At 37.6% G+C, this 26,555-nt stretch overlaps 1 protein-coding gene across 2 annotated transcripts; it reads left to right on the plus strand.

Annotated features, from left to right (window-relative positions):
* The first annotated feature begins 642 nt into the window (after positions 1 to 642).
* LOC134755186 (uncharacterized) lies at positions 643 to 26,555 on the plus strand. 2 transcript variants are annotated; one of them, XM_063691696.1, is made up of 7 exons: positions 643 to 959; positions 6,309 to 6,460; positions 7,586 to 7,668; positions 14,652 to 14,729; positions 15,237 to 15,364; positions 17,355 to 17,450; positions 25,035 to 26,555. In XM_063691696.1, exons 2-7 carry the CDS (start codon positions 6,326 to 6,328, stop codon positions 25,421 to 25,423), a joined length of 909 nt encoding a protein of 302 aa, XP_063547766.1. In that variant the 5' UTR covers positions 643 to 959; positions 6,309 to 6,325; the 3' UTR covers positions 25,424 to 26,555. The 2 variants fall into 2 exon arrangements, with proteins under 2 accessions (XP_063547766.1, XP_063547767.1); XM_063691697.1 differs by lacking the exons at positions 643 to 959; positions 6,309 to 6,460 and adding an exon at positions 6,495 to 6,620.

Raw genomic sequence — 26,555 nt, forward strand, 5'->3', positions numbered from 1 at the left:
AATCGATTATTATTTTTTCTTGTTGTTTTGATTAATAATGCCACTATACAAAAATAAAACTCCATGCATCATTTAGAGATAAAAGTATGACCTATCAAAAAACACTTAGATTGATCTACTCTAAGGACACTTGTTGAAAAAAGCTTTGTCGCTATAATAACTGGATTTGTTTTGTGATATGGAACTGATGGTAGTAAAATTTTTCATATATCTCTTACTGAAAATTATATATTTACATAAATATGATTTAGCCTATGCAACTTCTTACACTAATTTCGCAGTGAAAATCGAGGTTATAATTTTTCCCATAATCAGCAAACAATTACGCAACACATATTCATTTCGGGCAAAAAGAAAAATCATGCATTTAAAGCCCGCTCCAGAGTAAGCGGCGCGAAGCCGCGAACGCAAGTGTGGACTCGATTTCGCTGATTAGCGAACTAGACTCCACACTCGCGTTTGCGGCTTCGCGCCGCGATTCGCGCACTAGTGTGGAGGGCCTTTAAGGGTAAAATCATCGCATACCCTTGGCCATCGTGTTGAATCGATTATTATTTATAATACATACCAGTCCCTAATTTCTCTAAAGCAAACCTCGTAATTGCTCCTAAACGTCAGATTGACATTTGGCAGATTCAAATCAAATTATTTCTTTTCTTCGCACGGTCCGACCTTCCTTTCTCTATACGAATTTTAATTGAAAAACTCACTTTCACCTTATTATCGCGATTTAAATGATATCACGCGCCTCGCATTCCTACCTTGCTGAGTACTATAATTTTCGCTAATAGTTCCATAGTATTATTTACCTAAAATAAGTTCAAAAGTATAAAGATATCTTGTAATTATACTATTTATTTTCTGTTTATCGCATTGATAAGGATGTAGGGCTGTGATAAGAAGTGTGCTGATGGTAAACAGAAGATATTGGAGTTTCAATTGACAGAGGCAACATACAGGTACGCTTTCTAATAAGAAACGGTTATTTTTATATATCCTTGAACTTAGACTTGTGTTTTTAATTTGCTACGATGTATGTGCAAACTATATTAGTACATAAACGAACATTATATATTATATGCACATATTTATATGAAGTACTTGTATATATGTTATACATCTTATAGATATAAAGTTTTGTTTTATAACTTACACTTTGCTTGCACTAGTTGCACTGAATATCATCGAAAATTATTGAATATTGTATTGTATTGGATTGGATGTTAATAAACTTACTTTTGATCTTTATAGGGTTCTGTTTCCAAAGGATAAAAATTAGACCTTATTGTAAGACTCCCCTGTCTGTCTGTCACCAGGCTGTATCTCATGAACCGTGATAGCTAGACAGTTGAAATTTTCACAGATGATGTATTTCTGTTGCCGCTATAATAACAAATACTAAAAACAGAATAAAATAAATATTTAAGTGGGGCTCCCATACAACAAACGTGATTTTTTTGCCGTTTTTTGCATGGAACCCTTTGTGTGCGAGTCCGACTCTCACTTGGCCGGTTTTATTTCTAAATATAAAGCCAAACTCTAGCTATAGGGCATTAACTGATAAGCTATATTAGATAAAGATAATAGATACACTGATACAAGTGTTATATCTTCCTTATTATTTTAATCCCCCTTTAGAAATATATCAAGGATTTCTCCTTTATATACGAATAATGTGCATGTTTCATTATAAACGTAACAATAGCACATTATTTTTTTTAGAAATATACCATTTAAGTAAAAAATATGGTAAAAACATATTTCTTCAATTATTTGGGGCATTCTCTATGAAAAAGGACCATATTGTCGATGGCGCTTACGCCGCACAGCGTCGCACGGCATTGTATTTATATCGGAGCATCGTTAATAATTTATAGAAAATACCACATTTTTTTAATTAACCCCTACCAGATGAGACTTATACCTTAGTACTACCGTACAGAAAGGACACTTCCTACATAAGTTTGACAGCAATTCAGGATCGAATCATGCTGTCCCTTTCTAATGTATGGCACTATCCCTTTCGGCCATTTAGGGTTGTCAAAATTCAAGTCTATCTTAACTGTGGTCGTGCACGCAAAGGGACGTCAAGTTGTGGAAACCCTAATAATTGCTCGGAGCTATGCTGAGCCGAACAGAGCCGAGTTTGCCCGAAGTGAGGCCATGTGTGATGATGGCCATCAAAATTTATAATAAAATCAGCGACGACATTAAATTGCAGACATCAGAAACGCTATTCAATAAGCAGTTAAAGGACTTTTTAATTAATAAGTGTTATTATAGGCTTAAAGATTTTTTGGAAGATGAAATGTAATTCTTTTGTAGTTTAGTGTATTTATTGGACATGTCTCATTTTACAATTTTTAATTTAAGCTTGAAATTGACATTATATAGGTATCGATATTTTTGACATCAACTTACAATCGTTTTAAGCATGTATATTATTATTGTATATTTAATTTTAATTTTATAAATTTTGGTAAAATAAAATCAGTTATTGACTTTAGAAATAACTATATATTATATAATACAACTATGAAATTATTAAAAGTTAAATAAGACACTGTCAAATATATTGTACATATATAAATTAATCTTTAGATTTAAGATAATTGCCTTGCCCTACCAGGGCCCATGTGAAACTATTATATGTGTAACACCTGTGTACCATGGATGCAATAAATAAATATGAATATGAATAAAATATGAATAAGTATCTCCCCACTGACTATATAAAATGAACTGTCGTATTCGTAGAGACCATCATCCGACGCGGGGGTATAGGTTAGAGATGCACCGGATATTCGGTTACTATCCGGTATCCGGCCTAACCGCCCCTTTTTTAATATCCGGCCGATTTCCGGATAGTGACCTACTATCCGGCCGGATACCGGATAGTAACTGCTTGATTTCGGAGTAAACAAATTGAATTTAAGAAACAGTCACGGTCATAATCGTACTCGTTAATTATTTTAAAACAATTTAACCTTTTGGACGCCAATGACCAATATATACGACCGATTAATCGGTCAGATCAACATAGACCTACATGCATATGTACAAAGTTCAATTTCAGTTTTAACACTTCGGTGACGTGGCGTCTGGAAGACAGCTTTTGTGTTTGACACGGCGTCGAAAAGGTTAAACATTCCACTCACTTGCACGCGCACTAATTTCGACCCCTAGAAATGAGTCCGCGCACTAATTTCGACCCCTAGAAATGAGTCCGCGCGAACGTTCACCACGAAACAGACAAAACCTGCACAATGCGCACCTGAAAAATCGAAATGTACCTAAGAATAGTTCCGCCGGCCGAATATTCGGCGGCCGGATACCGAATTTCGGCCGATGGTCAGGCCGAACTGCCGGTATCCGGCCAAACAACGATCCGTTGCATCTCTAGATAGGTACACTACCGCTCAAAAGTATTTAGGCGCCCGCAATTTTCACCATACAATTGTATACAAAAACTATTTTCAAAATTATACTGTTCGATCGCAGGCAAATGACTCTCTTACATGTTGGATTGAATTTTTATTTAGGTAAATATATTTAGCCTCAAATTGTTGCCAAAGACATTCTTTAAAATTTCGTGTTTACTTTTATTTATGCAACGATTTAAAAAACCCTTATGTACTAGTTCATACAAAATAAAACGATTTTGTACTGGAAAACGATTTATGGAATTTTTTTACGCTTTGGTAAATTGGCAATGTACACGAATATTCTGCACATCATTTTGAAGCTCGATATGTCTGTTAAATTAAAGAAGTAAACTGCACAAAAAACTGTTACCCGACTGCGACTTAGCGGTATAATTCTGAAAGTCGATTTTGTATACAATTGTATGGAACAAATTAAGAGTGCCTAAATAGTTATGAGCGGTAGTGTACTTAGCTAATTTGTATTACTTCAGTCGACTCCAAGATATCGTAAATAGATAAACATTCGTTCTTTGACCCGTTCCGTCCATAGTCATTGTTATTAGTTATTTTAGTTTGACACGGTCTATTGTTCTCGCTTGACCGTTCTGATCTCGTGACGTCATGGCGTGTGTCACGTGTATTCATATGAATACAACATGAGATATATAGTTTGTCAAGGGACTGTCTCATTTCAAACATAGACAGAGAGAATCATACTATCTTTGTCTTACACTAGTACTAGCACCCAAAAGAAAAGGATGAGTATAGTTTTTTTGTTCTTATTTACTGACAAGATTTGCTTGACCAACTATATATCTACGAGTATATTATCAATTAAGTACTTCAGTCGCGCATACCTATAACTTTTGATGCAATTTTTACGGCCCGGTCACGACATCGCGCGGCGGCGGCAGCGGCGAGCGGCGGCCATAGGTTTGAGTGAGACACAGCGATCGGACCTTTCGTTCCCACCTATGGCCGCCGCTCGCCGCTGCCGCCGTGGCCGGGCCGTTAGGGCGAGCTAGCTGCTCGGAGCGCACGCACGCTGGTGTCATTGTTGATAAAATCCGTCGCACGCGTCCGCGCCAGTTAGCGTTGCTCATAATATTTTTCGTTAACCCGCTCCGTGTAACCGTGCCGCTAGAGGACGCCCTTAGGGTTCCGTACCCGAATGGTGACAATCGGAGCCCTATAGGTCTATACTGTTTAGCTCAGGCGGTTGGTGAGTTACTATGGCCAGCCATGGATTAGTTTAAGGCTTGGCAGCAAGATACTGATTTGTACTATGTTATTTATAAGTAAATATGAAGGCCGCCAAGCTAAAATGGGACTGGGCGGGCATCCGGAGCACCCGGAGCGCTGCGCTTAAACTACTCAAACTATCCACTGACTGGATCCAACAGGATGGATTTCGGGGCAGAGGAAAACCAAAACGGAGAAGGCGGGGCGACCTAGACGCATCCTCCTCGGTTCTAACGCCGCCACTGGGGTTACTACAACTCTGGCTTGACCGTTTTAGGGCTCCGTAGTCAACTAGGAACCCTTAGGAGAAACCCCGTTTCAAAAATGAATATTACCACTGCCATGCCAGTACATTTTAACTATAGCCATCTTTTTTTTACTAGCCTAATTTAGTGTCCCACTGCTGGGCAAAGGCCTCCATGCATATAGCCATCTATGCATGGAAAAACAGACATTTATTTAAATGAAATGAAATGAATATTCTTTAATTCAGACCATGTCCATATACAATTAAATTACATGTAAAATTAATATTAAATTATATAATAAATTTCATTTGTTAGTAGCAGTATTAAGCCTTACAACTAAGTCTTAAGCCTTACTTTTTTTTTAAAGAGACTCGTAAAACAATATCGATCTATGATCCCTCCCTCAGAAATAATTTTTTTATCAAACAGTCCTCAATATACAGCTATAAGGATATAATAATAAGTTACCAAATAACATAGTCAGTAAAGTGCTATTACTCCTTAAACGAATTCATTACTGACATTTTTAAATAAATAATAAAATTGTGCAAATTAAAATAATGAATATAAAATTGTAAATTTGAAATAACTGAAATAAGCAAGTAATTTGCCATGTTAAATATTAGGTATACCTATGTTAAGTATAGGATTAAGTAGTACAGTCAAGTGTAAAAATATGGGTGCATATAACTTACTCAAAAAAATGTCCCATAGTTCTTAATTCGATGACATAAGAGCTATGGGACATATTTTTGAGTGTGATAAGTGCACCCATATTTTTACAGTTGACTGTACCTATGTAAGTACCTATGTTGTTAATTGTTATGCCCTGACGGGTGCATGTTGTAACCTAAACTATAAAACAATACCTATTGTAACACACATGCAATAAACGATATGATATGATATAGCAAAGATTGATATAACTCCGTAATAGATGGATACAGTCTAAGGAAAAAACGTGCCTCGAAAATCACGAAAATTTGATTCTCGATCAGATGGCGCCACTAGTTTTGGCCTACACTCGTATAGAGGGCGTTGACTGTTTCGTTTGTTATTTATAATTTTAACGCATACCAGTAAAAGAACATGGGTCAAAATCATATAAAAATAATTAATGCAAATAAAAAAATCATTTATCCATATTTAAATACATTTTATCGTATTTTTATAAATATTTATTTTTAGTTTTAAAGTGTGTCGACAGATGGCAGTGAATTTACTGGGGTTACAAAATTTACTATGACAGTACCGCTCTAGTATAAGTTACTCTATGGATATAGTTTCGCCATGTCTTTGATAAAATGAATATTTTCGGAAGTTATTGCTCCTACTCCTATTTTTCTAATAATGTCCTATAATATTGATTTATTATAACGTTTTCTGTCCTCAGGAACATAACCGTCAGCCATGCATATGTGGATGTGGTTTGGTTACGATCTGGGGCCTTTCCTGTTCTCCGGCCTCGACATCACTACGCGCTGGCAGTTCGCTCTCACCTGGATAGTGCTGTTTGTGGTGGCGCTTCTATTTGAAGCTTCTAAGGTATGTCCATTGAAATATAACCACAAGCCATGCGTGGATGTGGTTTGGCTACGATCTCGGGCCTTTCCTGTTCTCCGGCCTCGACATCACTACGCGCTGGCAGTTTGCTCTCACCTGGATAGTGCTGTTTGTGGTGGCGCTTCTATTTGAAGCTTCTAAGGTATGTCCATAGAAATATAACCACAAGCCCTGTGTGGATGTGGTTTGGCTACGATCTCAGGCCTTTCTTGTTCTCCGGCCTCGACATCACCACGCGCTGGCAGTTCGCTCTCACTAGGATAGTGCTGTTTGTGGTGGCGCTTCTATTTGAAGCTTCTAAGGTATGTCCATAGAAATATAACCACAAGCCATGTGTGGATGTGGTTTGGCTACGATCTCGGGCCTTTCCTGTTCTCGGGCCTCGACATCACCACGCGCTGGCAGTTCGCTCTCACCTGGATAGTGCTGTTTGTGATAAGAAGTGCCACATATGAAGCTTCTAGTAAACTAGGCTTTCTAGCAGTAGTTTTTGTAAAAAAAACGCAAAAATATTATTATCAGGGCTTCAGCTCTCAGCCGTTTTCACAAAATATTTTATCTTCGGGTCGTCGTGCTTATCGATCTCGATTGACCATAATTTCAAGAGAAATAATCCAATAATCAATGAAGCTTTAAAGGGCGTCCGCTAAGTGTTGGCCGAAACGTTAATGCAATTAACCATTAACCAGTACAAATTGTCCTCAGGAACATAACCGTCCGTTACGGTTTATGGTTCAATTTGTACTGGTTAATGGTTAATTGCAATTAACGTTCGGCCAACACTGCCACTAGCTGGCGCGATTGCGAGGTGGCGTCCGCTAGCGCGCTTAAAAAACGAAAAAAAAACAGGGGCATCGCTATGGTCAATATACATTAAATTGTGTAAAAGTATTTTCTATAATGTCAATAACACAATACCCAGATGGAAATGGGGACTTCTTTTGTAGGGAGAAGCGGGGTCTATTCCCATTTGTCCGCGCCCCACGTGACCGCCGCCGTACATGAGGTGGTTACAGCTGGGAATGATTTACATGAAGCGCCTATTCCCATCTTTGCCCGTCGGGGACAAATGGGAATACACCGTTCACTATAGTCTTAATTCCACAGGTGTACTTGGCGAGAGTGCAGCGCGCCGCCCAAAAACAGCTGTATCCTTACAGGTCTGACGAGCGACGGAATCTGCTGTGCCGGTAAGTTTAGCGTTTTGCACCTTAATGTTATATGGTGATAGAGTTGATATTAAAATACAAAAAAACCGGCCAAATGCGAGTCGGACTCACACACGAAGGGTTCCGTACCATTAACTATAAAAACGGTCACCCATCCAAGTACTGACTCCGCCCGACGTTGCTTAACTTTGGTCAAAAATCACGTTTGATGTATGGGAGCCCCACTTAAATCTCTATTTTATTCTGTTTTTAGTATTTGTTGTTATAGCGGCAACCGAAATACATCATCCGTGAAAATTTCAGCTGTCTAGCTATCACAGATCACGAGATACAGCCTGGTGACAGACAGACAGACGGACAGACGGACGGACAGACGGACAGCGGAGTCTTAGTAATAGGGTCCCGTTTTTACCCTTTGGGTACGGAACCCTAAAAATTGTGTCCCTGATGTTTGTATGGGAGAAATCTTTTTTCTGCTGCGTTACAGTACAAAATGTTACTTTTATCTGATCAAGTTGTTAATTTTAATGTGTTAAATTAAATTAATACTCATGGATCTAATAATGCCCGTGTAGACAAAAAAGTAAAAAAATCAACATGGTTTTTGAATAATCGATTTCTCTTTGCTAGGGAGTCTAGGGACACGAAATTAAGTGTTCTAAAAGTTGATTACAAAAAAAACAAAAAAATACAAAAATTCTTTATTTAATAAATTAGCTCTTCAAATTTATTTAAAGGGATGGAGCCGCCCAGTAAGCATAAAAATGCCTGTGTCGGGAGACACCGCTTGGCTTAAAGGACTCGCATCCAGGCCATAAATGTTAAAAAAAAAAAAAAAAAAAGGAGACACCGCTCTTCCTTAACTATGTTTTTAAATAAAGACAATAACATGACTAATACAAGCAATTCTAAATGTAACATGCTAACTATAAACTATATAACTATGTAAACAAAGTAACCTAAACTAAACAAACATATAGATTAATCTAACATTTTAGAATTGTTAATTAAATTTTATTTACATACAAGATATATACAGTGGTACTACGTAAACGAAATTAATAACTAGCTTAAATATAAAATAGGCCCTTGAGGCATTGTACCAAGGATGCTGGCGGCATTTCCCCGCTGTATCGCAATGCTGATACGTTGTGCGAGAAAGCCGCCAGCTCTTCGGTCACCAGTTACGTCAACCAGACGCTTCGCGATTTCTGCAAACAACTTATGCGCGCTGGGACACCATGGACCTAGAGTTTCAACTCCAAATGGAACGAAATGATACTCTCTACCGAGGCTCTTATATTTATTACGTTTTAAAATTTCGGCGCTTTCCGCCGCTCCGCCCGCTTTTACATTAGTCCGTTGGAGGTGGGACGGTGCCACTGCCAGTGTGTCTACGCAGGTAGCATCCCACACCAACATCCGTCCCAAGCTCCAAGGAACCAAAATTTAGAATTTAGATTTATATTACATTAGAATTTAAAAGAAACACAATTTAAAAAGTTACATGTAGATGTATGAAATAATACGAGCTTAAAGAGAGATCTTTTCTGTGTGTGTGTAAGAGCGTGTGTGGATGTGTGATGTGAGTGTAGGTGTGTATGTGCGCGCGTGTGTGTGTGTGTGTGCGATTGTTTAGATTCAACGTAGTAAGTTCTCTGTCTCATCATATGATTAAGTTTTTAGCCTATATGTTAGGAGCTTTTTACAATCATGGTAAGATTTTGAGTGTATGTCTAGTAATTTATTAATTTTATTGTAAAGGTGTGCGGATTTTATGTTAAACTGTGAGCTAGCAAATGAGGTTCTAGTTTTAGATGGATTAGCTATATTGACGATCAACCTTTTCTTTTTGTAGTTTGGGTTGAATGGTAGAGTCCTATGTTTTTTTAACCTTTTGAACGCCAAGCATTGACGTAACTCGACGTGACACCGCAATGAAGCAAAATAAAACCTTAGAGAACAATAGTGATTACAAAACAGGATATCGATATTTTCACTGATTTCGTTTTTGACATACTTAGATTAGAAGAACCACTACACAGGTGTTTTACAATATAATATTAGATAATTCTGGCTTTTAGCTATACTAAAAACCTTTAAATAACGTATTTAACCTTTTGACCGCCAAAGACGGTAAATCACGTCGTCGACATTTTGTGCCACTCACGCCGCCGACGTCATTTGCCGTCCAAACTTAATTTATCAAAGACTCTTTAATAAATAACTATATTTCTTTGTTTGTATTTGCATTATTTTATTTTGCCCTTCTACTTTATTGTATAACTTTATTACAATTCAACTATGAATAGAAGGTTAAAAAAAAACAACATTATGTTATAATACGACTTACCCAGTAAATAGCATAGCTAGCCACGCCAAAAACGGCACTTGACGTCGCCTAGTGATGTGACCGAGTCATGGAGGAATAATATTATTATATGAAAGTAACAATCTCCTAATAGAAATCGTTTCGCGCAGTTCCAACCAGAGAGATTTGAGTGGAAGTTACAAGTACATTTTGATATTTAAATACGTTATTTAAAGGTTTTTAGTAGAGCTAAAAGCTAGAATTATCTAATATTATATTGTAAAACACCTGTGTAGTGGTTCTTCTAATCTAAGTATGTCAAAAACGAAATCAGTGAAAATATCGATATCCTGTTTTGTAATCACTATTGTTCTCTAAGGTTTTATTTTGCTTCATTGCGGTGTCACGTCGAGTTACGTCAATGCTTGGCGTTCAAAAGGTTAAATATCAAAATGTACTTGTAACTTCCACTCAAATCTCTCAATAATGCCACATCACTACTTGGTGGTGACGTCAGGCATCGGACGTGAAGTGCCGTCATGGGCGCACGGAACACTGATAAGCGCGCGTTACTCAGAGATGTGCAAACCCGTTGTCGATTATTATTACCTACTAATTAGCAAACTGCAGTATCTTTACAATAAAATAAATGCATAAGGGGTTACATTATCACAAAAGGTCAGTACCGTCTTTCAAACCAAGTTGTTTAAATTAAGCACGAAAACAAGTACCGTAACAGCACAAATAGCAGTTATTTTAGCAAAAACAACTCCTATTACAAAATGTATGGGATTAAGCCATATCTATTATTGATGGCGCTAGCGTGTTTGTCGGAACTGCGCGAAACGATTTCTATTAGGAGATTGTTACTTTCATATAATAATATTATTCCTCCATGACTCGGTCACATCACTAGGCGACGTCAAGTGCCGTTTTTGGCGTGGCTAGCTATGCTATTTACTGGGTAAGTCGTATTATAACATAATGTTGTTTTTTTTTAACCTTCTATTCATAGTTGAATTGTAATAAAGTTATACAATAAAGTAGAAGGGCAAAATAAAATAATGCAAATACAAACAAAGAAATATAGTTATTTATTAAAGAGTCTTTGATAAATTAAGTTTGGACGGCAAATGACGTCGGCGGCGTGAGTGGCACAAAATGTCGACGACGTGATTTACCGTCTTTGGCGGTCAAAAGATTAAGGAAGTCTGCAGAATGTACAATTTTCTGACAGATAGAAGTCCACTAATTTGGTATAGTAGTTCGGTAGGAAATCTATTCTTTTTGAAATACCTTCGTGCTCTTTCAAGGTCTATGAACCGGCTTTTAGCACCCCCCCCCCCAGACAGTCACCCTTTATCAAAAAAGTGTAGTCTAAAACTTTTTCATCTCTCATGCTCTGAAAGAGGGTCATTTGTGTTCTAAAAGGTGTGCAGAAAATGATAGTACGTGTCTGCACTAGAGAGAGCATCTTACGATCGAAGTACGATTTTTTAAATTTTTTTACGATAAATTAGAGTTTAAATGGATTTGTTATGCAGTTTCCATTCTGATATTTGACTCTCCATTTCATAAATAACAATACTTTTGTCTGAATTGTTAAATGAAAGTACCCTCAAGAAATACTATAAAAATGTGTATTTAGTCATGTTTAAAAAAACACATGCATTTTACTTTCCTCGTATTCGAAATGAAAAGTAGTGTTTAACTCTGTTGAAAGGCATCATTTCTGCCTCGGACTATTAGCGCTCTCACTGCGTTCGAGCGCCAAAATACCTCAGCATGAAAGAGTGCCTTCCATCCCTTGGTTAACAATCTACTATTACCCACTTACTCGTATATGAAAGGTAGGTCTATTTAACCAACTCCATCCACCAATATGTACTTGATCGTACGTTCATTGTTTTTAAAATTGAACACAATGGTCATAATACTAAACAATTGCTAGTATTTTAAAACATAAATACGGCCCTCGTGTAATGAAGTCATTTCTGTGCCTGTGTGAGATAATGTGTTAGGTTGGTATTCCAACTGTCTAACCGGACAAGTGTCACAGTCCCTTAGATCTTTGGTCAAATTATTATATACTTTAATTCCATACCCAAAGGGTAAAAACGGGACCCTATTACTAATACTCCACTGTCCGTCTGTCTGTCACCAGGCCGTATCTCATGAACCGTGATAGATAGGCAGTTGAAATTTTCACATATGATGTATTTCTGTTGCCGATAATAACAACAAATGCTAAATAGTACGGAACCCTCGGTGGGCGAGTCCGTCTCGCGCTTGTCCGGTTTTTTTTTAACCGACTTTCCCAATCGTTTCGATGTAATTGTGACGTTTTCATCCAAAAGGTACCACATTGTCGCTTGTTGATAAGGTTGATTTCTAATTGAAGCTATATGGAAATAGCGCCTTACTGACAAGTGACAATAAGTATTACCCTTTTGGTTGAAAATGGCACAATTAATGAGCTGTGTTTTGTATTCTGCCTGTTCACGCCCGATTGACTCATTAGTGCTAATTTATTTGTGTTTGTTTGATTGTGTTATCAGCAACACGATACGTGTAGAAGCGTTTTAAACTATCTATTCACACAGCTGATGTTTTATTTCAACAAAAAAAGTTTGAGTAACTTTAGAGTTTTTGAATGATTCACGGTTAGTTTCATTAGACCAAAGATAGATATAACTCCGTAATAGATGGATACAGGCTAAAGAAAAAACGTGCCTCGAAAATCAAGAAAATTTGATTCTCGTTCAGAGGGCGCTACTAGCTTTGGCTTACTGTCATATAGGTGGCGTTGACGGTTTCTTTTGTTATTTAACAATTTTAACGCATATCAGTGAAAAAAACATGGGTCAAAATCATAAAAATAACTAATGCAAATAAAAAAAATCATTTATCCATATTTAAGTACTTTTTATCGTATTTTTATAAATCTTCATTTTTAGTTTTAAAGTGTGTCGACAGATGGCAGTGAATTTACTGTGGTTACAAAATTTACTATGACAGTACCGCTCTAGTATAAGTTACTCTATGATTAGACTGAATATCGGGAGCTCATAAATAATACAAAAGGTAATCACGGTCTATATCGCGGTCAATACAAGTATAGTGAGTACCTTTATCTAGAACTCAGTCTTTTACACAAAATGATCCACAAAAGATAGGCTTTAGATTAAATAAGAGTCACGAGACGGATTCTTTAACATTTTAGAGTAACAGGGGATTTTACTGCCATGTTCTGCCACCAGAGTGCAGCACTAGCCTTTTTAGTAAACCATAGAGTAACTTATACATACTGTACCTTTAACAAGGTTTTTGAAAAGTTTTCAGAGATAATAAAATATGGCATTGATGCATCAAGGCGGTTTGTTTACAGAGAACCTACCGTGAAAAGCGAATCCGAAATTTCGCTATCTGCCTCTTTATCGCTCGAATATGCAAGAGTGACAGATGTTATATAACGAAATTTCCATTTTTAGGGTTCCGTACCCGAAGGGTAAAAACGGGACCCTATTACTAAGACTCCGCTGTCCGTCTGTCTGTCACCAGGCTGTATCTCATGAACCGTGATAGCTAGACAGTTGCAATTTTCACAGATGATGTATTTCTGTTGCCGCCATAACAACAAATACTAAAAAGTACGGAACCCTCGGTGCGCGAGTCCGACTCGCACTTGGCCGGATTTTTGTTTCGCGATAGACCCTCAAATTGTTTTAGTGGCGCCCCCTTCGCAGTTTCGCGTAATATTCCCTATTTAAAAAATTACACTATTCATTGATATAGGTTAAAGCCAGAACGATAAGGGACATGTCCAGGCAGTTTTGTATTCGGTATCGGTTAATTAAATAATAAATGTTTTAAGCAGGGACCGGACAACCCTTTCCTCGATAAAAGCCTTTCAATTGGCGTCCCTTTAAGACCGCCAACCCTGTAAAAGACTTACCAGTTCGAACTGCTAGCCCATTCATTTGTCTATCCCTTACCGAAAAACTTACCAAACAATAATGCCCTTTGCATTTGCTTACTGCTATCCTAATATGACTTGCAATCCCTTTATAAGGGTCACCCTAACAATTTAGCGCTTTTCCTAAATCTTTACCTTATTGCTTATTAATTCCAAATACAACTTTTGCAGGTGGCCAGTAATGATTGGCATTTATACATATGAATCCTTTTACAATCTCTAGTAAAATGTACACTGTCAATTCCGAGTACAGTCAAGGGCATAAATATATATACATTCCCAAAGTTTCAAAAATATGTGTACGCTCTTACACCTTAGATAATAAAGTCGTGTTCACATATTTTTGAGGCATTCGTTCGACGATCGTTCGCTGTCGGATGCGAAGTAATGTGTGCTTTATGAACAAAGTTGACGATTTAAATTAGCACGCTTAATGTGCTAAAAGGGTAACCCTTTATAAGGCTAACCATTTAAAGCAATATGCAAGGTATTGGTGAACGGATGATAAGGGTTTTGTATGGGTGTTGGGATACCGTTTAGATAAGGGCTTTAAAAGCAAAAAGGGTTTTGTCGGGTAAAGGGCATGGTGGGTATGCAAAACCCGTACAAAATCCTTTATAAGGGAAAACGGGCCGGTCCCTGGTTGAAAGTATCCGAAATAGTAAAAAAAAACAACGTAAATAAATACACACTAAAATATTAATTGCTTCGTTCCAGGGACCTCCCCGTCGAGCCCGGTACCAGTCGCAACGCCAGCCACGGCCAGGTCGGAAGATGGGCGTCTTTAAAGACCAGGTATTTTTTATTTATGAAATGTGTACCATTTACTTTTCTTCGAAAAACTAACAACTTTAGGGTTATTTCGACTGAATCACGAGGATAAAAAGGAAAAAAAATGTCCCCCAGTTATTCATACAATATTTGGGAGTCAGTTTTGTGACGATTCATACAAAATAAATTTGTATTTGAAAATGCGACACAAAACTAAGAAAAAAAAACGTGCCACGAAAATCAAGAAAAAATTATGCTCGAAAAGATGGCGCCATACCTTTGGCCTATACTCGTGTAGATGGCGACACCGTTTGATATTTAACAAATTTAACACATATCAGTGAAAGAACATGGATCAAAGTCATATGGCGTTCTAAAAGTTTTAATCCTGTGTCGATAGATAGCAGTAAATTTACTGTGACTACAAAATTTTATGACAATAAGCCTCTATACACTCTATTCTCTTTGGTACTATTCACTACATCTGTAAATAATGTATTCGGTGTTGGTATAGATGTTTTTCTTTTTCAGGATGCTAGTGAACACCCACCAAACAACCGTGTTCTTGCTTCACAATATAGTCGGTTATCTTCTGATGTTGGCTGTGATGGTGTACAACGTGGAACTAATGCTAGCAGTGGTGCTTGGCATGATGTTAGGTAGGAGAATAGTATCATATCATATCATTTATTCAGTAATAATCATACACTGTCATTGGTATATACATTTCACTGAAAAGTAGGGTCACATTTGTCATTATCAGTAGAGATGCAACGAATATTCGGCCACTATTCGGTATCCGGCCTATTCGGCGACAATTTCACCTTTCGGCCGAATACCGAATAATGGCATAGTATTCGGCCGAATACCGAATAGTACGTTAACACGTAGATAACGGTAAACGAGGGGTAAAAAAGTAACACTTTTGGTTGCCATGTCTTTATATTCCTGCTATACTATACATTTATAGTAAACAAACACTACACACAAACAGTTTTAACCCTTAAATGCATGATTTTTTGTATAACTTTTTAATAAATTGAAATAGATGTGTCATGTTGTATAGATTGAGGGAATAATATTTTGGATAGCTGCATATTGAGCCACGGACCATCAAATATACGATGCATATATACATCATTATGCATTTAAGGGTTAAAAGACAAAATGATAATACTCGCTACAAACATATTTTTTACACACACGACCAAAAGTAACGCACCGCAATATCCGCAATACTGCGTGAAGAATAAGCGCAATTTCTATCAAAGACATGCCTACAGCGAGAAACAAGTTGCAACTTGCACAGCGCACGCACGCGCGCGTTCGAATTTACTTCATTTTAGGTAAAACTTCGGCCGCCGAATATTCGGCTATTTGGCCGATGGCTCCGCCGAATATTCGGTATTCGGCCAAGCCATTATTCGTTGCATCTCTAATTATCAGGGCTCGCCCCACACTAGCGTCTAACATCAAACATTTATTCAACAAATAGGCCACAGGGGCACTTTACATGTCAATTTTTACAAGCAATAAAATCAACCAAAAGTTACAAAAACACAATTACAAATATGGAATCAATAAAATATAAGATACTTTGTTAGAGTTGTATCCAGTCTAAATGTCAAATTACACAAAAAAAAACTAGTAAAAAATATACGAACAACAGACCAGATATAGATGACGCAAATGCATCTACTTCGCGTGTCCGAACCCCGAGAAATCCTCGGGGTTGACTGTCGCTCTTAACAGTGCACGCGCGTCAGTTGTTGCAGTCGGACGTCCGTGAAAATTAAAAAAATGCGTGATAATTAACTGCAACAGCCCAAAAATTGCGACACGCAAAGGCAAAAACATATTTCCTATCACCCTAGAAATAACTGAATATGTTCCAACGTTTTTTTGTTACTCAAATGTTACATTTCTATATCAATTAATGTATTGAACTTCCAAAAAATATCTACCAACATTTTACGTTACTCCATATGTCATATAACAAGTGCGAGTCGGACTCGCCCACCGACGGTTCCGTACTTTTTAGTATTTGTTGTTATAGCGGCAAAAGAAATACATCATCTGTGAAAATTTCAACTGTCTAGCTATTACGGTTGATGAGATACAGCCTCGTGACAGACAGACGGACAGACAGACAGACAGAGGAGTCTTAGTAATAGGGTCCCGTTTTTACCCTTTGGGTACGGAACCCTAAAAATGAACTGTCATATGTCCCAGCACTTGACGCGAGAGGTAATACTATAAATAGTGTTAGTTTTTAGGGTTCCGTACCCAAAGGGTAAAAATAAAAACGGGACCCTATTACTAAGACTCCTGTGTCCGTCTGTCACCAGCCTGTATCTCATGAACCGTGATAGATAGACACTTGAAATTTTCACAGTTGATGTATTTCTGTTGCCGCTATAACACAAATACTAAAAACAGAATAAAATAAATATTTAAGTGGGGCTCCCATACAACAAACGTGATTTCTTTGCCGTATTTTGCGTAATGGTACGGAACCCTTCGTGCGCGAGTCCGACTCGCACTTGGCCGGTTTAAATGTATATTAAATGATATGTGTATGATTTATTTGTGATATAGTCCTTATTGCCTTAATAAACTACCTACATGTACCTATATTTTGCTCGGCAGGTTACTTCCTATTCGGTCCGAAGCTGACGAGACTTCAAATGCAATGTTTCCGCACAAAACGCGTCGTGATATGCACTCCAGAGTGCGATGACACAGGTACCTACCCCCCACACTGCTAACTTACAGTTCGCAACATATCGGATACCGGTATATTTTTCATACAAATTAACCGGTATTCAATTTCGGTATATCGGTTTTTTTGAGTATATTTTTCCATTTCATTTAGGTAATCTGATAACTCATTGTCCTTACCTAAATACCATTCTACAATATCAAAGAAATATTTCAAATGCTACGTGATATTTTGATTTTAAGTTATACCGGTAAAAATCCCTGGTTCGTAAACTAAATGGCCCGTATATGGAACTATCTGTTTGTAACTGGTACATACAAACAGCAGCACTGTCCATTCGTGGACTTTATGCCCTTTCTGTAGTATGAATTATATGAGATGATTTTTTTCGGGCTGGGGTACTAATATGTTAAGGCCGTTCCATCGGTTTGCCGCTGTCACTGTCACACTTCGCGAGAAAGAACGGGAAGGATCATGCGCGCCAAGTGTCCATTTTGAACGAATTTTGTCGATTTTTATTTATTTTAAAACGTTACCTTACAATATCGAAATTCGAAAGCTATGAAATTACTATTTAAGTTAAGATTGTTTTTCTTCTTTTTTTGTTATAAATAGTATAGTATCACATAATAAATAACCGAGTAAAGTTTGATTAAAAGTCCGAGTTAGAGGTTACTTTGGGAATTAATTGTATCGAGCGAAGTGTCATAATTCGTGTATCGGAAGCTATGTTTTTAAAGATAATATAGTCCAGAACTACATATATTTTTTCCACGTCTACGAATATCAACGCCTCTTAGAAAAATATGATCATATAAGGAGATTCTTCGCCTTCTGGCTCAGGGAACCGCCTTAAACAACAGCGTTTGTTTCTTTTATGCAGTGGTTACACTGCTCACTGCTAATAGCCCCGACATAAGTAACGGGAACAAGCCCGTTTAAAAAGCAAATTTACCCTTATATTTATATGGTTCAAATTCATGAAGCAGCCCATTCGGAGATAACACGTTTTGTTATCTCCAAATATCCCTGATTGTTCTCTGAAGCTGTCACATAAATTTGAACCTTAATACTGTCAAGATAGTTGCTATTTAAAACACATGGTTGCTTTGGCACGTGCTGAAGACCGCTCTTAAAATTCCGAATTGTCCGAAATAAATGTTTTTTTTTTTGTTTCTTTTTTTAAAGAAACGCTTTTGTTTAACAGATTAGGGCCCGAGCCCGAAAAAAATCATCTCATATAATTCATACTATAGAAAGGGCATAAAGTCCACAAGAGTGCTGCTGTTTGTGTGTACCAGTTAGAAACAGATAGTTCATTTGTGTCACAAGGGAGCAAAATTACATATTTACGGTGTGGTTACTGTGGTTAGGGACTCAATTGTTGCCCAAGGTGGGGTTAATTTTGCTACCATGTGACACATACTGCTATTCACATAGTCTACGGAATAAAAAAACAGACTATAGGGCTCCGCAAAGCCTCTGTTTGGGCTCCGCGAGAATGCTTGTTAAAATCCGCTCTTCTATAGGAATATTTGGGTGAATCAACTATTCCATGTTGTTATTGTGTCCCGTCAGCCACATTAATTAAGTTATTTTAATTACCATAAAATCGGGGTTGTAAGAGTGACCCAGGAGAACGTAACCATGGCAACGAGTGACAAGTTGATTCACCCATATGGTCCGCAGTGACGAGCGATAATGTTAAATTCGGGGCTCCGTGAAAATATTTCGCTTTCCAAAAGGGTTCCGTCGTCAAAAAAGTTTGAGAACCGCTGCCCTAACCTAACCCTGTCCTGTCATTCAAGACCGTTGCAACACCACCAAGTGTACGTGGGAGGATTGCGACGGCAAATTGTGCAAGTTCATGGACGGAGTGGAGATGCAGACGCGAAACACGAACCTGAACAAGTCAGACATGTCCCATATATTTTGTAGACTTGTTTGACCTTTTGAGCGCCATGTGTCACACGGACACGCTATACATCAAAAATCACTTGCGTTTCTATGTGTGAACGGCACGTCTGTACACGCGGCATGCGTCATAGTGTAAGTTGCTTAAAAATAGTACTGAGAGTACGCCAGAAGTCCGCCAGATTTCTGTCGCGGGGCGAAGTAATTCGAGTCGGGGCGGGGCGTGCGTGGCCGTTCTGTATAATACTACTTATTCTGTGGTCACACGTAGAATTACGGGGTAAAGTTAAAAAGTTTTTTGTTCTAGTAAATATTAATAACTGTTATTGCCCATAAGTTATAATATGCTTATTTTACACAAGTGTCCGGCTTTAATTAAGACAAAATGTGTTTTTTTTTAAATAGCAGCGACCCAATTCATGACAAAATATATATTCATTATAAGTATAATTACATTATAAAACGTTTTTGTGCTAAATAGGTAACTTGACAACCGATCGGCCAATGACATGGTGGTATAATATTGTCTTCGGTTACCACGATAGTTACTCATGAAATAAAACTATGAAAACGGATTATATCGCGTATATTGAATTTATAATACATCCCGACGTTTCGAACTCTTTACAGCGTTCGTGGTCAACGGGTGACTGAGGAAAAATTACAAAATGCAAAAATACCCACATACTAAAATAATGAACAATCATAGACTACAAACTTTAAGGCTGGTTGTACATGCAAAATCGGTTCATAAGGCTAGTTATACACTATAATTATTTTTCAAGTAAAGATATATATATATATACGCGATAAAAATAAACTATGCCGGCTCCAACCCTACACCACGGACCCGAGAAGATTTAATTCCCTCCTAAATTGTAGGAGGGTATCCCAATATGGGACCGGCAACAAACTCGGCGGGACACATCTTTTCAAAACATCAGAATGTCCAGCATCATCCAACACTACGGTCTCACAGTCTATGTCTCGCTTGCTCCTTTATCAGGTGGACTACAGGATCCCAAGCTGGTGGAAGAGAAAAGCCATCTTCCCTATTAAAGTTTGGATATTTCTTAATCTCAATGGCCTCGCGCAGCATTCTGGGTATGTAACGCTTCTCCTTGGCTTGGGATGTATTATAAATTCAATATACGCGATATAATCCGTTTTCATAGTTTTATTTCATGACATGGTGGTAGTTAATGCTTGTAAAATTGAAAAAGAGTACTATTCGTATTAATTTGATAAAACATCTATAAAAAATAAAGTTCTGTCGACGTGATATGGCGTCATTGGCGCTCAAAAGGTTTAATTTCAATTTAGCGCTCTTTAACTCACAGGTAAATGCTACTCATCATCTTCCTCTTATCCTATCCCTTCCTTTCAGTCTCTTATCCTATGTATCTTGAGTAATTTTCGTTTCATGGTATGTTATTGCGTTGTGTCACGGCGTCACTTTCGTTTGATAAACCGAGGAATGAGATTGTACATACTCAACTCTATAATAAACATGAAAAATATTAGTGGTATATATATTAGTAGTTGGAATTTTCTGAGATGATTTCTTGAGCTTAAACTAATCTGATCTGCTAAACAATAGTACATTGCGTAACGTAACGGTGTTTAAATAATTGTTTGCAGTAATAAGGGATCGGAATGTAACATACTGAAATTACTTAAAATTCAGCTTATCAACAACTTTATTCATTAAAAATGCCCAAAAATATGCAAAGTTGACGAAACGTTTTTCATTTCAGTTGCAAGTCCGGTCCGCTATTACGTGATTCTTCTCTTATATAACTCCATCTAGCTAAAGAGATGTCTGTCTTTATTAATGTTGCACATAACACACATTTTAACCTTTTGAACGACACGTTCATTTTAAAATTTATCCATTTTCATGTATAGCCGTCGTTGGCATTCAAAAGGTTAAAATTAATTTTAAAAATCAATTGCTTGCGCGAGTTTTGAACTCGCGACCTGGTAGGCCGACTGCTATGGTTATTGGCCACTTCAATTCATTGTAGTGGCCAATAACAATATCATCCTATACCAGGGATGTTGCGGATGCCGATTTTTTGACATCCGCGGATGCGGATGCGGATGTCGAGATTATGCACATAAAAAACGTCAAATATTACACTTTAACAATTTTTATTTACAAAAATGAACTTTTAGTATTTAAACAAGAATATAGGTGACCCACAATCGCATTACTATACTAAAGTCCAAATAAAACAAACTTTTCACTTCTTGTCGCTGTCCGTCATAGGCTAAAGTGCTCGATCGACTAATCACAAAAACGAAACGCTTTTGTGATTCGTTCCCTATTGGCTAATGACGAAATTACCTAGCACTTATGCCGCCGCTAAGACGTTTCTGTACCTACCTGTTCCACATCCGCATCTGCATTAAGCTCCGCATCGATTTTATGCGGATGCGGATGTTGAAAATAATGCGAATGCGGATGCGGATGTTAAAAATAATGCGGAAGTTCCGCGGATGCGGATGCGAATATTCGCAACATCCCTACTGCCTTGTATAGCCAGTCCACTTACCCGTAAATCTGCTATATCATCAGGTCGGGATTTAAAGTAGGCGTGTCGCATGAAATGGAGGTTGAATTCGGACGGCGGCCGCGCGATTACTGAGCTAATAAGGTGTTTAATTTTGATCTATGGCGTTTATCAATAGGGGATATTACTGCAATGTTCTGCCACCAGAGTGCAGCACTAGACTTTAGTAAACCATAGAGTTACTTATACATACTGTAACCTTTAACAGGTTTTTGACAAGTTTTCAGAGATAATAAAAGATAACATTAATGCGTCAAGGCGGTTTGTTTACAGAGGAGCTATATACCGGGAAACGTGATCCGAAATTTCGCTATCTGCCTATTTATCGCTCGAATATGCAAGTGACCGAGATGTTAGATAACGGGATTTCGATTTCTTGTTTCACGATAGACCCTCAGATTGTGTAATATTCCCTTTTGTCCAATGTAGTTAATTTGGTAGTCTTACATGTATTTGTATTTCTGTTTTTATCTATTATGCTACTTTTCTGCCAGATATGTGCGAGGACGAGGGGTGTGTTTGTTAAGGGGCTACCGGTTTTAATCGATTTTTGACAAGTTTTGAATCGTATCTCCTACTTTTGCACTACATATAGAATTATAAGACAAACGGCTATCGGTTCTTCAATCTTTTATCTTCATTTTTGTCTACCGGTTTTTGAAAGAAATGAATACTTATTTATTTATGATTTTTTTAAACATTGTCCAATAAAAAATATTTTACAGGTCACACTGGACCATTTTAAATATGATAGTTATATTATAGGACATTCTTACGCAGCTTGAATAAGTCCCACGGTAAGCCCAAGGAGGCTTGTGTTATGGGACAACGATATATATAATATACATATAAATACTTAAATACATAGAAAACACCTACTAATAATGAAATTATCACATGGACGTTATGGTAACGAAAGTAACCAAACTACTAAATTTTAAATTTTCAATGGACAACCTAATTTTATTTTTCACCAGTTTATAGTTTTTATCGTTTTATAGTTTTCTAGAGATAGAAAATCTTTGGTAGGTTTTATCGAAGAACGGTATTGTTAGCCAATGCGCGAACGCGAGTGTGGAGTCGATTACGCTGATTAGCGAACTAGACTCCACACTCGCGTTTGCGGCTTCGCGCCCCGATTCGCGCACGAGTATGGAGGGGGCTTAAGATATACGGTCTTAGGCAATCTTCACACCGTCATCGGATCGTGGGATAACCGCTTGTAGCAGTAGTTACGGTAAATGCTGGTAATTTCAACCAGGGATGTTGCGGATGCCGATTTTTTGACATCCGCGGACGCGGATGCGGATGTCGAGATTAGGCACATAAAAAACGTCAAATATTACACTTTAGTAATTTTTATTAAAAAAAAAACGAAACTTGGTATTTGAACAAGAATATAGGTGCCCTAAAATCGCATTACTATACTAAAGTCCAAATAAAACAAACTTTTCACTTTTTGTCGCTGTCTGTCATAGGCTAAAGTGCTCGATCGACGAATCACAAAAACGAAACGAGATTCCTATTGGCTAATGACGAAATTACCTAGTACTTACGCCGCCGCTAAGACGTTCCTGTACCTACCTGTTCCACATCCGCATCCGCATTAAGCTCCGCATCGATTTTATGCGGATGCGGATGTTGAAAATAATGCGGAAGTTCCGTGGTTGCGGATGTGGATGCGAATATTCGCAACATCCCTGATTTCAACGACCCATCAAACTGAGCTTTGATTATTATAGTTGATACGAGTGTTGGTGTATTAAAATCGGGTAGTCGGATCGGATCCAGTGCTAGTAGTAGTGGTATCTAGTAGAGATGGGCCGAATATGGAGTTTGCTGAACTTTTTTTTATTTTATTTTTTAAATACACATAATATACAACTTAATTATAAAAGTACCGTTAAACCAATAAGGTTTGTCTCGGTACGCCATCCGCAGTAGATTTTATACAATAATAAAATATCTTATAACAACAACATAAGAAAGTTCATAACATGTTCAAGTTAAGTAACCTATTATTTAACTTGCAACAATCCGACACCGTTGCACGAATATTCGGTACAGACCTTAACGAACTAATCTGTATAGTTCTAAAAAACCATTTGAAAACGCTTCAATCCAATCACATTAGCAACCGAAGATAAATCGCTTCCCTGGCATTCCTCAGAAACAAACAGGTAAAACAAGACAAGGAACGCTTAAAAAAAATTCCAACTCTCCATATGGTCAAAACATACTATTGATCGAACATGTCTAATCATGTGTTAAATGACAACGGAAACCGTAACTTGTTGGAAGAGAGTACTTTAAAAGTTTGGTGGAGGAACTAACGTTTTATACTTTTTATAGTGTTGCAACAAGACAAACAAAATAATAAATATTCGGGACTTTTAACCGAAAAATTCGGCCTAATACGAACATTGGAAAACTTGCCGAATATTCGGCCCATCTCTAGTGGTCTTTAGCTTGAATAGTGTAAGAATAATATATTTTAGCAGTTTAGTTTCAGTGCTACTATAACACGTATTAAAATTAATTTGATTCAATAGGGGATATTACTGCAATGTTCTGCCACCAGAGTGCAGGACTAGCCTTATTAGGAAACCATAGAGTAACTTATACATACTGTGCCCTTAAAAGTTTTTTGACAAGTTTTCAGAGATAATAAAATATGAGATTGATGCATCGAGGCGGTTTGTTTACAGAGAACCTAACGGGAAACGCGAATCCGAAATGTCGCTATCTACCTGTTTATCGCTCGAATATGCAAGAGCTACAGAGATGTTAGATAACGAAATTACGATTTTCTTGTTTTGCGATAGACCCTCAGATTGTGGTAGTGGCGCCCCGTGCGCAGTTTCGCGTAATATTCCCTATAGAAGCGTGTTAAGATATTTGTGACCACCTTGGCCGCTCCAATATGTCTGATGGCGTCTGCATGTCGTCGCTATACTTACTCAACCTCATATCTGCAACAATCATTTGATAGAAATGTCGCTTTTCTTTCATTCGGAATACGGGTGTTTTTGTCATCAAATGAGTGTTGCAGATAAGAGGTTGAGTAAGTATAGCGGCGATATGTACAGTATAACTAAAAAAACACTTCTCTTACAGCTGAAACCTCCACACCGCCGCTCCTGGACGCCTCTCTCACCACGGAATCTGACTACTTCATCTGTCAGACGCGTACCTGCATCCAACCCTCCCATTATTTCCGCGCCAGCTCATCCCAGGACACACCACCCAGCTGTCACTTCGGAGCCAAATGTCCGTCTAAAGTGGCTAAAGTTAAAACTTTACAGAAACACTGTCACGAAGAGGAGCCGAACGTGGAAGACGCGCAGTTGCTCGGTGACAGTTGTTGTAAAGATAAGGTGGAAGTCCATCAGCCTTCTAGTTCGTGCTGTAAGGAGGATACTGAACAAGTAAGAGAGAATAGCCCTAAAATAACTTGCTGCAGCGCTAAAGCGACGCCGACTGATAGTCAGGAGCAGATTATTTGATAGGTTTTTTCAATGAAATGGGAGGTTTAAGATATTGATTGGTGAAGATATTTCTGGATATTTAAAATGAACTTTGTAATTTTGGATTGTGTTTTTGTCAAAAATTGACTACCAGAGTCGGACCAAACTATCTTTGCACAGAGTTTGCAGTGAATGTGTAACTGCCAAAATATACGTCCATTATGAAAATATGTGACCTTTTCAACCAAAAGTGACCACATTGTCGCTTGTTGATAAGGTTGATTTCTAATTGAAGCTATATGGAAATAGCGCCTTACTGACAAGCGATAGTAAGTACCCTTTTGGTTGAAAATGGCACATATGAGGTTTGTAATGGCACCACGCTTTGTCACTTCAAAGTCTGTGTATGGCGTTCGGTCTATATTTTTTTTTTACATTTTTAATTTACGACTGATACAGATAATTGATGGGTTTTTGTTTCGAAGAAGTTGTAAATATTTTTTGTAAAATATTTATTTTTTGACGTTTTGTAAAAAAAAACCGTCCGAGAAAGAAAAGTAAAAAAATGTGTTTAGAGTCGATTTAGTATTTTATTGAAGAAATTCAGAATAGGTTACCTATCTAGGTAGTCAGAATAGAATTATTCTTGCAAACAATATATAGTTGGTCAAGCAAATCTTGTCAGTAACAAAGGCGGTATATTTAAAAAATATAGGCGCGAAGGGATATCGTCCCATAGAAAAATTGAATTTCGCGCCTTTTTCTACTGACAAGATTTGCTTGACCAACTATACGTACTCGTAGATTGATTCACGCCAGACCCAGAAGCAGTTGTTTTGATTTTAAATATATTTAGAACCCTCTGTAACAGTGAAATCAAGGGCCTGACACTCTTTGATAGAGAAAGATATTCTTATTGCGATTCCTATAAGAGGAAATAGTGCCATGCTTTGTCCTTATCACCGACCGGGGGGCATCATAGGTAGGAGGCGATGGCTAAATACCGAAATTTATAAGTGAAAGAGAAAAAATCCTACGCTGCCCAAATTTTATATGAATATTCTTACTCTTACCCCCGGTCGCTCGGTGGCGCGTCTATAACTACTTGTTTATACTATGTCTATGAGTGAAATAGAGAAATTTATTTGATTGGGTCAAAAACGTGCTCACT

The sequence above is a fragment of the Cydia strobilella genome, chromosome Z, assembly GCF_947568885.1.
Source record: "Cydia strobilella chromosome Z, ilCydStro3.1, whole genome shotgun sequence".
NCBI lineage: Eukaryota > Metazoa > Arthropoda > Insecta > Lepidoptera > Tortricidae > Cydia > Cydia strobilella.

Excerpts from the sequence above, each read along its gene's own strand:
- LOC134755186 (XM_063691696.1), top strand. The coding sequence starts at position 6,326 with ATGCATATGTGGATGTGGTTTGGTTACGATCTGGGGCCTTTCCTGTTC. Across the intron at positions 7,669-14,651 it reads CGACGGAATCTGCTGTGCCG|GGACCTCCCCGTCGAGCCCG; the intron begins GTAAGTTTAGCG and ends GCTTCGTTCCAG. Across the intron at positions 17,451-25,034 it reads TCCAGAGTGCGATGACACAG|CTGAAACCTCCACACCGCCG; the intron begins GTACCTACCCCC and ends CTTCTCTTACAG.